Genomic DNA, 13,055 nt, shown 5'->3' with positions numbered 1-13,055 from the left:
TCCGTTTAAATGTAAACAAACGGGGGTAATGAACTTTTCAAAGAAAGGATCGTTATGATTATTATTTTCACGTTGCACGATGCGATGTAACGTTTTGTTCGTCCGCTCTGTGCGAATCTAGTAGAAAATAATCACACCGTGACTACCTCACACTCAAGCAACACGTGTGCACCTCTCCATAATTCGATGCTTGCCCGGACATCCTTTCCCTTCGATGGCTCCGGGGACCTATGTACCGATCTCCTCGAGCAATTTGTTGCTTCGTTTCTCCGGAAAGAAGGCAAGGTGGGAGGAGAAGCTCGAGAAGAACTTTTCTCGTTTTCCAGCAGTTCCGTTACCGACGAACAAGCTCCGGGGCGAACGCGTCGGGTCCGTATCGTACGACGCGACGCGACGCTCGGTGACGAAGAAATCGGTAGCGAGGAGTGATCGTCGGTGGTCAGACGCGTCGAACCATCGACGTTCAACCGGTCGTTATCGAGAAATCGGAACCCGCAATTTGAGGGTGATAACGGGTATCGCGTGGACCGAGCCTCGTCTCGAGACCGCGGTCGAACGCTGGCTGCTGTCCGTTCCCAACACGCACGCCGATATCTCTAATCATCGGATAGCGGCTCCTCGTTGCACGAGCATCGTCGACGATGCGTTCTACTTGTTGGCCACGAGTTTCGGCTCGGTTCCCGTTCCCGTAATCCACAAGTTCCCGGTGTCTCCTCGCATATCGCGGTCCCACGAATGTTATCGAGGTTAACGGCGCGCTGGCATCGGGGCTCCGTCGATCGTCCCCCGTGTTTGCACCAGCGAATCGAAGACGTTCCGCGAGAGCGACGTCGTCAGCAGCACCGTCCGTACGCTGTTATCGGGCACGTAAACGGGAACCAAGCGTGTTCGGAGCCGCGTCGCATGATCCCCGACGGTCGTTTCGCCGAGCCTGGCGACCGAATGCGATGGAGGCCTGGGATCTGGTGCGCGTCTCGCGTCTCGCGTTCGAAGCACGATTTTATCGCCACGATATCCCGACGCGGATAATATCTGATAATAGGTCGGGCTGAGAGTAAAGGTAAAAAAGAAAAAGAGAAAATCGTACGCCGGTTTGTCCCAGCTTCGTTGCCCGGGGAGCGGCTATGGCGGCGGCCTGGCTCTTACTGGTGCCTTCCTCGGCGCGGGGGTGACCGAAAGGGGTTGGTTGGCTCGCGGGCCAAAGGGGGAACGATTATCTCGCAGCATCCCCATCGCGCAGGACCGGTCCGCGCGGCACGACTGCCTGCGTGGAACGGAGACGGGACGATACGAGGAGAGAACGCGTCGAAGGAGGACGATGGTTGGACAGAGACGTCTGCAGAAACTGGCGAGGGTGAAAGGTAAGAGGCTGAAAGAGCCGAGGCCGAGGCTCCGAGCTTCGAAGCGCGCGTTCAACGGAGACGCGACCGAGGAAAAAGCTTCGGACGATGGAGCCGCCGAGGGTAGATAGAGTCGGAACGAGATAAAAATATGAAAAAAGGGAAGAACGTTCGCTTAGAATTCTCATGTTAGAGAGAGAGAGAGAGCGTGTGTGTCGGATGGGTACGCGAAGGACCCTTGGAGGGACAAGGATCGTACGGAACTTTCGTAACGAAGAAAGGAAAGGATAGATAATACTGATGCGAAAGAGACAGAAGGAGCACGAAATGAGAAAAGTAGGTGTGAATTACATACCTACCCCTTCGACTACGGAAAATACAATACTATTTTATTAAACCGGTATAGCATTGGACAACACTGTTGTCGTCGACAATTTTTAAAATATTCTTGAAACATAATAAAATACATCGGTCGAAACCATTTGGTAAAAGAAACAAAACCACGCGTAATGCATAATGATTAAAATCGATCGAAAGGAATATATTTGATTAGTGTATTTATAGACGTAAATGCTGTTATAAGAGCAATCGCGGAGAATCGATTCAAGCGGGCAGCATGAAAGACAGAAATTATAATTATGGTTATTGGATTTCTATACCCTCTGATCCTGAATCGTATGCTCGACGCGACAAATCTTTGAAGGCGAAATAGTGGTCTTGCTTTCAATCTGAATTCAAACGCGCGTGAACAAACACAACCCGATCGTTGAATAATAGGCGCAACGTGAAAGCAAAGGGCTGCTGTAAAGGCTACGCATAGGAAACACGAATAATCAATTCGTTTGCTGCCAGGATCCTCTAATTACAAGACTTGTATTTTTAAATTAGATCGGAAATCGTCGCAGAGGCAACGACAAAGATGATTCGGCTGCGAAAATCGAATAGAAACTTGTAGATCGATCAACCGTGCGCGTACACATCGCCGAAAACTGCTAGGATATCGATATTCCTTTAACGCGATGGTGTTTAATATTCTTTGTTCGAAGAACAAATAACTTTTGGCGAAAGAAGAGCAGACCTAACAACGTGTATCGATATTTTCGAAACCAAAATTCATTTTATTAAACTTTATTGGATTTTTTAATTATTCCGTACGAAATCCTATTAGTCGAATTAACAGAGACGAATATAGCGCAGTGTTTTTCCGATACATCGCTGAACCAACGAATATTCCCATCGATGTATTAAATATAACGTAGTCGTCTTAAACTTTTGTCCTGTACGTCATTGTTATCCCGGGCGTAAAAATGTCTGGATACGGTACTGGTCCCGGAAACAAAAAGAATGACAACAACAACAATAATAAAACGTGTATCGAGCCTGTTATAAGAGAACCACGTCCGATTAGATCGACAAACGTTATCTTGTACGATCGACGAACTTGTTAGTAAGATAATTAGAATTAGCACGGTACCTGAACCAAAGGACGGAATTCTCTTGGTGGGAAATACGAGACCAAGTAATTATCAGAATATCCCAGTCACCGACTCCGTGGTTCACGAGCTTCCCGCAACGGGAACCGCGGAAAATTTATCGATTATTCGGCCCTGGCTTGAAGCCTTGAAAACAATCGGCTGCTGCAACTGCGAGTCTGCCTAACTCTATCTACGAGCGGATGATCCATCAACCGTTGTAATAATTAACGAGCAACGGCCAACCTTGTCTCCGATTCACAGCCGACTAACCTACCAATCGATTAATCACACACAATTCCAATTATACTTGTACTCTCTGTTATTGCATACCGAATTTGGTTTTCGGTAAAGAACCGCTTACGCCGATCGCAAATACTCACCCGTGGATGATATCCGATGTACCGGATCGAACGAACGAACGAACGAACGAACGAACGTTCGATAATCTACGTACGATCGAATTTATATCGAATAAAAACGCGCGAAATTCCATTTAACTTTACGTAAAATAACTTATTGACGAGATAGACTCGCACGAGCCTCTTCGCTTGCTTCTTCGTGAAAGTCTGTATATAATATTATTTGCCAATTAATGTTAATACAAGGTTCGTTATTGTCGATCGTCCAGATAGAAAACCATAATGATTTTCTTCCATAATGATATTCTTCCGGATAAATTATAATTTCTTAGCTGTTACATGGTTCTGTAATTAGGTTAGGATTAAGTAGAGGTTGGCCGGCTTGATAATGTGCGGTCCAGTTTCGGACCGCGATCCTTTAGCCATAAATGCCTTGGCAAACTTCATTAAACTCGGCCCATTACCTTTGTTCCAGAGCACGGATGTTGCTGTTGACATATGCTCGCAGCAAATATGTCGTTGATCAATCGATAAAGGCAGCCGCGATCCATCGTTGAAAAGGGTGGCTGCATAATTATGCGAAAGTCGCTCCTAAATTAGAACGTTGCTTCGATAATGCAAGAGGCGATTATAGCAATAATTCTGTTAAATACGGGTCACTTGTCCCGAGAACAGGACAAAAGACAATTTGCGCCGTGTATTAACAGAATAATGGGGATATTGTTTCAAAGGCGTTCACCGCGTTTCTACGAGAAAGAAAAAAATACAATTAAATTGTGGCGGCGACATATTGTTTAATATTTATACGTGCCTTATTTCGTACAAAATGTACAGCTTCTGCGTTTAGAACACACCCAGTGGGTACATAAAACCATTAAACAAATAATTTTTTCCTCTGGAAGTATATACGCAAACGCCACGTTTAAAAGATATTATCTTCCGAAGTTACAAGACGTAGGAATAAAGAATGTCGAAATATGTATCGCTGTTTTTACAATCGAACGTATGTATGTATTCGATTTAGTGCTAAAGAATTAATAAACTGTACTAGTAAGCTTCGATCACTGAAAAAGAGAGTTTTCTTTTAAATATTTCTTCATTCTTGATCGATAATCGATTTGAATTATGTTTGTTAGAAATACAGATTTACCTAATATCTATCGCAATTAGAAGATGAACTCTGGTAATACAACTCACGTAACTTACGAAACAATCTGATTGGTCCGCAACGTGAATACCTGCTAAGGAACGTACAGTAGATTCAGCACAGAGTGGGTCGATACTTGAAAAGACTAGTTAATTAATTGAAAATCCGATGCCAAAGCTTCCATCGGAAAATAGTCGAGAAAAAGCTATGAAAAAGATAATTTGTTGTTGATTGACTTTACCGTTCTGACATTAGTTAAAGTTGCCAACCTTGCTCGTTTAATTCTGTTAAATTAGTATATTGAACAGATTTAATATGTATTTCATCAGAAATGTAATTTAAACCACCAAGTTGAATGTTACGGAGTTTTCTTCGCAAAATAACATCCGTTTGAAAATCAGCCATGCTTGTTAGATATAATTTCCTAGATTCACTTTAAAGGAATATTTTTATTTTACTATTGGCTAGATTGCTCGTTGTAGTGACTCGCTAATTTCAGTATCAAAGATTGATCAATTATGAGTTGTGAACCTTGAGAGTTTCTTACCCCTGGACAAAATGCTATTTCCTTGTTCTCCTCTGAATGTTTCACAACCCGCGTCTAATGCATCGTTCTGCACCGTTCCCTAGATCCATGGTGTACCCAAACCGGCTGATAGTAATGATCGGTTATGAGAACCGCTGGCTTCTAACGAAGCGTCTGCTTAGTTAACAGTTTATTTAAACGATGGGGTCCAATTTTTGTTTTATGTTACGTTGAGAGAAACGTAAATCTCATTCACTAAATGCAACTGTTACGAAGTGCACGGGGAGTGAATCGATCGTTCGTCATGATTGAAGATTGACGAACGACGCTTTAGGATCTCCTCGTAATGTTCAGAATTTAAAGATTCCTCATCAAAAGTGTTAGGATGGCTATCATTAGTTTAATAATCATTATGACTGCGTGCTTTTTCAGACTTGTACTTTTTTGTAATGGTAGGCTACATTTATTATTTTCTTTTAAACCGTACACTTGAAAATTAAGGTTATATTACTATTTGTTTGCTTATTAACCTGTTACGAGCATTATCATTACAAACTGTTTATTATATTATAACGTTCAAGTAGGATCTTAATAATAATACGAATAAAATCCGATGATTTTCTATCCTCTATAATGATCTCTATTGTATATTACCACTTGAGATTTTCTATTTGTTGTTCCATCTTACTTATATCATGATTATGTTCTTTACATATTTGAGAGATAATAAAGTCATTGCTTATTATTGTACAATGATTTTGTCTGTCACTGTGGAACTTTAAAACGATATAAACAGCAGAAAATTAAATAAAATTGTTTTGCTTTGAGTATGAGTTGTTGAATATTAAATAAATAAATAATTATTCTAGGTTCACCGACGCTACTCTTTGTTACACAAAAGGATATTAGAATGGCTAATACCTCCCGTACCAATAAAGTAACCACTATCATAAAAGATCTCTCCGAAGGTGCAGCTTTAGACTTTTATTTTGAACAAGAATTGGTGTGTTGGTCCGATAGCGGTCTAGAAATAATTCAATGTATTCGAACAAATGGCACGCACACTGGCGAAAGAACAATTATAGTAAATTCTAGCCTGATATCCCCCGATGGTTTAGCCTGTGATTGGTACACAGGAAAGCTATATTGGACAGACGGGGAGAAAAATAGAATAGAAGTGACGAGCATCGACGGGCGTCACAGGAAAGTTCTTTTTTGGACGGACATTTATCAGCCAAGAGCCATAGCTCTAGTACCAATGAAGAGTATACTATTTTGGACAGATTGGGGCGATGTACCGAAAATAGAAAGGGCGGCGATGAACGGAGATCCTTTAAGTAGAGAGGTGATCATTTCTGACGATATATTTTGGCCCAATGGTTTGACAGTGGATTATGACAACGAATTGGTTTATTGGGTAGACGGGAGGCTCAAGTTTATAGCAGTAATGGATTATTATGGAAAAAATAGACGAAAAGTAGTTGAACAAGGATTAGATTATCCGTTCGCAGTTACGTTTTTTGATCATAGATTGTACTGGACCGATTGGAAAACATGGTGTATACACTCGTACGACGTGCGTCAGCATCAGGCGCATCCTAGGGAATTGCTGCACGGAGAATATATTCCTGGTGACATAGAAGTGTGGGATGTTAGGAGACAACCGCACGGGAATCATCCTTGCGAAAAGAATAATGGAAATTGTTCGCATTTGTGTCTGCTAAGTTTGACGGAGCCCGGATACACGTGTGCGTGTCCCACGGGCGTTAAGTTAGTAGATAACTTGACTTGCGCGGAAGGACCAGAAGAATTGTTGTTAATAGTTCAGAGAACCGAAATTTGTCGAATATCTTTAGATTCGCCCGATTATACCAACTTTGTACTACCACTGATAGGTATAATTATTTCCGTTTTATAGTTTTTCTACGTTCTTTTAAAGGAAGGTTTCGCTCTAGGATATCACTTTTTAAGTTTTAACACGAGTAAAGAATGTAACAAAAGGAAATCGTGTTTTTTAAAATCCTAGACCGGGGAACCAACCTCCCTTTAATAATATTTTCCAGACAACGTTTAATAAAAATTAAATGAAATTTAACGTTTCTGTTAACGAAATTAGGAATTAAACATGCAATAGCAATCGACTTTGATCCTATGCAAGAAATGCTTTATTGGACCGACGAAGAAGCTTGCGCGATCCGTAGAGCCTCTCTTAACGGCTCTAATCAAGAGAACATTATAACGACAGAGGTGGAAAATCCTGATGGAATAGCCGTGGACTGGCTGGCTCAGAATCTTTACTGGACCGACACGGGAACGGATCGAATCGAAGTGGCTCGATTAAACGGCACGAGTAGAAAAGTATTGATAAACGAGGACCTGATCGAACCTAGAGCTATTGCCCTGGCTCCGGAACTCGGTTGGATGTTCTGGACCGATTGGTACGAAAAACGACCGAAAATAGAACGGAGCAACCTGGACGGAACCGAGCGTATTCTTCTGGTAACGAAAGATATTGTTTGGCCAAACGGGATCGCTTTGGATCTCACGAGATGGAAAATTTATTGGTGCGACGCGAAAACGGATAAGATCGAAGTGTGCAACATGGACGGTACCGACAGGAGAGAAGTAATTACAGATAATCTTCCGCATCTTTTCGGATTGAGTTTGTTAGGGGATTATTTGTACTGGACCGACTGGCAGAGACGAAGCGTGGACAGAGCACATAAATTAACAGGCGGCGAGAGAGAAGTGATTGTCGATCAAGTTCCCAATGTTATGGGTTTAAAGGCAGTACACTTGGGAAAGGTTAATGGTACAAATCCATGCGCGAAACATAACGGAGGATGTAGTCATTTGTGTCTAAATCGACCGGGAAACAAATACGTTTGCGCTTGCCAGATTGGATACGAATTAACGAAAGATAAGAGGACCTGCATCGTCCCGGACGCGTTCATGCTGTTCGCAAAGAAAGAAAACATCGGAAGAATCAGTATCGAAAATGCAAATAACGACAACATTATTCCGTTGACTGGCATCAAGGATGCAAGGTAAATTTTGTAACTTAAAATAAAATATTGTATGAATTAGTTATCGAATGTTTTCTTATTTAACGCGTTTCTTACTGCTTGGCTAACCGATTAACCTACGGTGATGAACTTTTCGTTGTTAAAAAGGAATATTAGAATGTTTCGCGCGTTTAAAATATATTGGGAACCAGTATCTTACGCAACATAGACTTTAATATTAAAATTCTCTTTTTCAACGAAAATTTATTACTGTAAATATTTTTCGCTTCTATCAGCGCCTTGGATTTTAACATAGCGGACAATCGTATTTATTGGACGGACGTTAAATTGAAAACAATTACAAGAGCTTTTATAAATGGGTCCGATATGGAAAGAGTCGTCGATCTTGGTTTAGAAACACCCGAAGGATTAGCAATAGACTGGATTGCTCATAATTTGTATTGGAGCGACACGGGAACTCGAAGAATAGAAATGGTTCGATTAGAAGGTTGCAGTAGGAAGGTTCTCGTATGGAATAACATTATCGAACCTAGATGTCTGGCCCTAGATCCCAGTAGAGGGTAATTATGCTACATTTATTTAGGTGTATTTTTCGAAAATTTGTCCAAAGTATCCGTTCGCATTGTTATTTTCTTGTAATAGACAAATTTCATTTCTTCCCAGACACATGTATTGGACAGAATGGGGAAATTTCGGCAGTATAGAAAGATCGTTTTTAGATGGTACGAATCGCGAAACGTTACTTTTTAAAATCGGAAGAGCAAGTGGTTTAACAATCGATCATTCCGCACGGAAATTATACTGGGCAGATTTACATACTCCAGCCATCGATAGTTTTGATTTGTATACAAAGAAAAGAGACGCAATCGTAACACAAAATATTGGTTACCCGTTTAGCATAACTCAATATCAAGATTATATTTACTGGACAGACTGGAATACAGGTGAGAAGCTGACCGCGTTATTTTGATAGAATTCTAATTTTATGTCTTAACTTATAATAGGAACGATATAAATATCTTTTTAATCAACAGGCGATATAGAGAAAGCTAATAAAACTACAGGGGCGAATAGAGTGAAAATACATAATAAGTTGGAATCTGTGACGGACTTGTTAGTCTTTCATCCTTCTAAGCAAGCAGGATGGAATCCCTGTTCGTTAAAAAATGGAAATTGTAGCCACCTTTGCATCGCGTTGCCCGGAGAAAATGAAAGCGTATCTAATTCTTTCAAATGCGAATGTCCTACTCATTATAACTTGCAAAAAGATAACAAATCGTGCGATGGTTGGTTTATTTGAAGTTTATACAATTTTTCGTTATTATTTGCCCAAGTAAAATATAGTTAGATATATTGTTTAATTTACAGCGCCAAAGATCTTTATGATGTACAGTTTACGCAATGCAATTTTTCGCTTCCTTCCCGATACCAGCGATTGTTCGGACGTGGTTCTGCGAATTCAGGGTTTAAAAAATGTACGGTCTATAGAATTCGACCCCGTAACTCAACATATTTATTGGATAGATGGTCGAACTTCGTCTATAAGGAAGACTTTGGAAAATAAAACACATTCGAGCGTAATGGTTTCCGGAAGTTCCGGACATCCTGTGGATTTGGCTTTGGACCCGTTAGGAAGATTGTTATTCTGGTCTTGTGCTATAAACGATGCCATCAATGTCACGAAACTTGACAATGGCTCCGCTTTGGGTATCGTGGTGAAAGGTGATGGGGAGAAACCAAGAAATATTGCAATACATTCTGAAAAGAGACTTCTTTTCTGGACAGACGTTGGAAGGAAGGTGAGAGTGATGCGTAGTAAAATGGATGGAGAAGAAAGGGTCGTAATTGCGGTTGATCTCGAACAACTAACCAGTATCGCGGTCGATGCGGTCTCAAATATTGTATACTGGGCGCATGGAAATCGGATCGAGTACGCTGACTTTGATGGAAATAACAGAAAAATTCTAGTCTCTCTTGTGAAACAAGGATCGACCATTTATTTAACCGTCTTTCTTGATTTTGTTTATTGGTTCGATAAAGAAACTTCAAGCTTAGAGCGTATTAACAAGTCTGGAAACGGAAGAAAAGTGATTATGAATAAAATGCTTACAGATATAATTACAGTGAATACTCCACAAATTGATATAATGAAAACGCACATATGCAGCCCCTTTCGTGATTACGGGGGATGTTCTCATTTCTGTATCGGAACCACTTTGTCCAAGTAAGAATAAGCATTCAACTTTTCCGTGTGTATTTTTCATGTATATTAAATTCTATTTTTTTCTTTTTTAGATGTTCTTGTCCAAAGTCTTTGGTTCTATCCGAAGATGAAAAAACTTGTAGAGCTGCACCAGTCTGTGGAACGGATCATTTTACTTGCACTGCGCCCAGTTCTGCAATGGCAAAAGATTGTATACCGGTGACATGGAAATGCGATGGTCAAACAGATTGTCCCGATGGAAGCGACGAATTAGGCTGTCCGGCTTGTAGTAGCGAACAATTTAAATGCCAAAGTGGTCACTGTATCGGTAGGTATATGTATATTTAACTCATCGAATTAATGAAATAGAAAATTCTTAGTTGTATAACAAGTTAAAAATAAGAAAATTATTACAGATATGTCCTGGGTATGCGATGGAACAGCCCAATGCCACGACGGTTTGGACGAAGCTCATTGTTGTCGTCCAGGTCAATTTCAATGTATTGGAAACGGTGTTTGCATATCCGGTTCGGCTTTGTGCGATGGCTGGGAAGATTGTGCCGACGGCAGCGACGAGCTCACGTCCGCGTGCACGCCTGCAAACAATCCACGACAAGAAAACAGCTCGTTGGAATCAGGAAAAATTACATACGTCATTGTAGTGCCTATCGGATTGACTGCAACGATCGCCGCAGTCGCTTTTGGATTTTATTACTGTAGGAGAAAATTTATAAACAACGAAGAATTGCCAGATATTTTGCACGATTCTGCCGGGGATCCTTTGTCGCCGAAACCAGTCAGATTGACAAAGCCAATATTCGCACAGAAAAATTGCAGAAAGGATTTGAAAATAGAAATGGAAACCGTAAGGATGTCGATGCTGAATGGGAGCAGTATCGAATCGAGCTACGATAGAAGTCATATTACCGGTAAGTTTTATATTTTTATAAATTATTAATAAATCGATAAATCGATCGATCCGTAAATTGAGTGAGTTTTTATGATAACGACGTACGAATGCGATAATTGGTCCCTTTAATACCCAGCCTTTTAAATAATATCTCCAATATCTTCTACTTCCGTGGTAATAAAGTTAACCGATAAAAGAATATTAAAGATATAAAAGTAAATTTGACAAAGAGGTAAACGTATGTAATTTATAAATACAACAAATTACATTATAATTTGAGGTGCATCAAGTTCAACTCGGGGTAGCTCTGCAGGAGGGTATCCCCAAGAAACATTAAATCCTCCTCCAAGTCCAGCAACAACAGCAAATTCTACCAGGTGCTCGAGCAGCAATGCATCTAGATATAAACCTTATAGGCATTATAGGAGTATTAATCAGCCCCCACCCCCGACTCCTTGCAGTACAGACGTTTGCGACGAGTCGGACAGTAATTACCCGGCAAGATATAGATACGAAAGTGAGCCATTTCCTCCGCCTCCTACTCCAAGATCCGTTTACCAGAGCGACGCAGGAATTAGTTGTCCTCCGTCTCCTAGTTCAAGATCCTCTACCTATTTTAGTCCTCTTCCTCCTCCCCCTTCTCCTGTCCCTTGAATTTATTGCAATCTTTTGATACTTCATTTTCCACGAAAACAAATATTTTTACAAGATTTCGAAGATTTTCGAAAGAACGGACAGCTCTCAGAATGTTTATTTTATTTATGAAACGAGTAAAAGATCATTTTTCTAGATGATATTTTCTTTTCGATAATTTTTAAAGTCAACTAGAGCAGTAACTGGAACGACAAGAACAAAAATTTCTTTTGAGAGTGCCTTCTTTTTTACTATAATTGAATCCGTTTAAATATTATTTACACGCGAATAATTTTATTACGATTATTCCGATCGAAGAAATTAATACCATTGTGCCTATCGTCTTTATAACGTAATTCTAGGTAATTTAATCGTAAAATGTTGTAAATATTGTAAGAATGTATAAAAAATTGTATGATTTTTAGTCTTTGCGATAAAAATTGTTTAAAAAGAAGATTCCTTTCTATATATGTATAAGTATTATGTTTTCTTTTTAACGATTATACTCTTGCTCTAACTGTATACATACGGTATGCTATACGAGAAATTAATTTTATATGTTTCATACTTACATCCAAAACATCAAAAAATCTATACTCAAAATAAAAATAGTAAGCATAATAATCTCTTGAAACGGATAGAAGAATTGAAAATACGATAAGACCACGATTTAACGGACCTGTATTTAACGAATTTTTTATTTAGTGGTTACCCTCGTCTTTGCACTTGATTAGCAAATGGTGTTAATGTTTCGCCGGTACATTATCAAATAAATATGAAAAATGATAAATCAAAGGAAACGAAGACCGATTGCACCGTACTTAAAATATGTAAGTCTGTTATTCGACAGACTTTGTTTCGTATAAACGTAGACGTTCATGTACAGCAGACACCCCTTCCCGCAATTCGTCTGCTAAATCGAGGTTTTACCGCACTTTTTCATAAAAATAAAATTGAATAAATAGTAACGAAAATATAATAATTAAAGTAAATAGTTTAAGAACATTTAAAATATGTATTCCTGGAAAATATAATATTTTTTTAAGTTTTCTAACGAAAGTAAAAAAATATATTTGTTTTTGCATTCTGATTTAAACGTTAAATAAGAATGTAAGAGATCAATGAATTTCTATTACTCGAATACCGTGTAAATGTAATACACCTCCGTTTCTGAAATTCGTAATTGATACGTGCCATAATGTATTCAAGATCATGAGAAAGCGAAACAAAAAACGAAATCAACATTATCGTGTACACAAAATCTACAACATATTATTGTTTGTGGAAATGATTTTTACCTCGCACTGCTATTATATGAGTCTCGAAGAAGTACGTCTATTAATTATTATGCTCGTTTAGCATTAAAGACTGAAATAATTATTCTATATTTTTTTTACATTTGAAATGTGAAGTGCATTGCCCTATGTATGTAGCAT

The 13,055-nt window shown here is 39.5% G+C and overlaps 1 protein-coding gene across 1 annotated transcript; it reads left to right on the top strand.

Moving 5' to 3' along the window:
• Positions 1 to 5,059: 5,059 nt before the first annotated feature.
• LOC122398342 (low-density lipoprotein receptor-related protein 6) lies at positions 5,060 to 11,823 on the top strand. Its single transcript, XM_043398102.1, has 10 exons — positions 5,060 to 5,299; positions 5,717 to 6,742; positions 6,964 to 7,894; positions 8,149 to 8,433; positions 8,537 to 8,817; positions 8,908 to 9,159; positions 9,242 to 10,097; positions 10,169 to 10,404; positions 10,493 to 11,005; positions 11,267 to 11,823. Exons 1-10 carry the CDS (start codon positions 5,233 to 5,235, stop codon positions 11,638 to 11,640), a joined length of 4,821 nt encoding a protein of 1,606 aa, XP_043254037.1. The 5' UTR covers positions 5,060 to 5,232; the 3' UTR covers positions 11,641 to 11,823.
• The last annotated feature ends 1,232 nt before the right edge of the window (positions 11,824 to 13,055 follow it).

This window comes from Colletes gigas, unplaced genomic scaffold, assembly GCF_013123115.1.
Source record: "Colletes gigas isolate AHSC1104 unplaced genomic scaffold, ASM1312311v1 Colletes_gigas_Sc00002, whole genome shotgun sequence".
Classification (NCBI taxonomy): domain Eukaryota; kingdom Metazoa; phylum Arthropoda; class Insecta; order Hymenoptera; family Colletidae; genus Colletes; species Colletes gigas.
The sequence above is the reverse complement of the archived record's forward strand: the minus strand, read 5'-3'. Positions and strand labels throughout refer to the sequence as shown.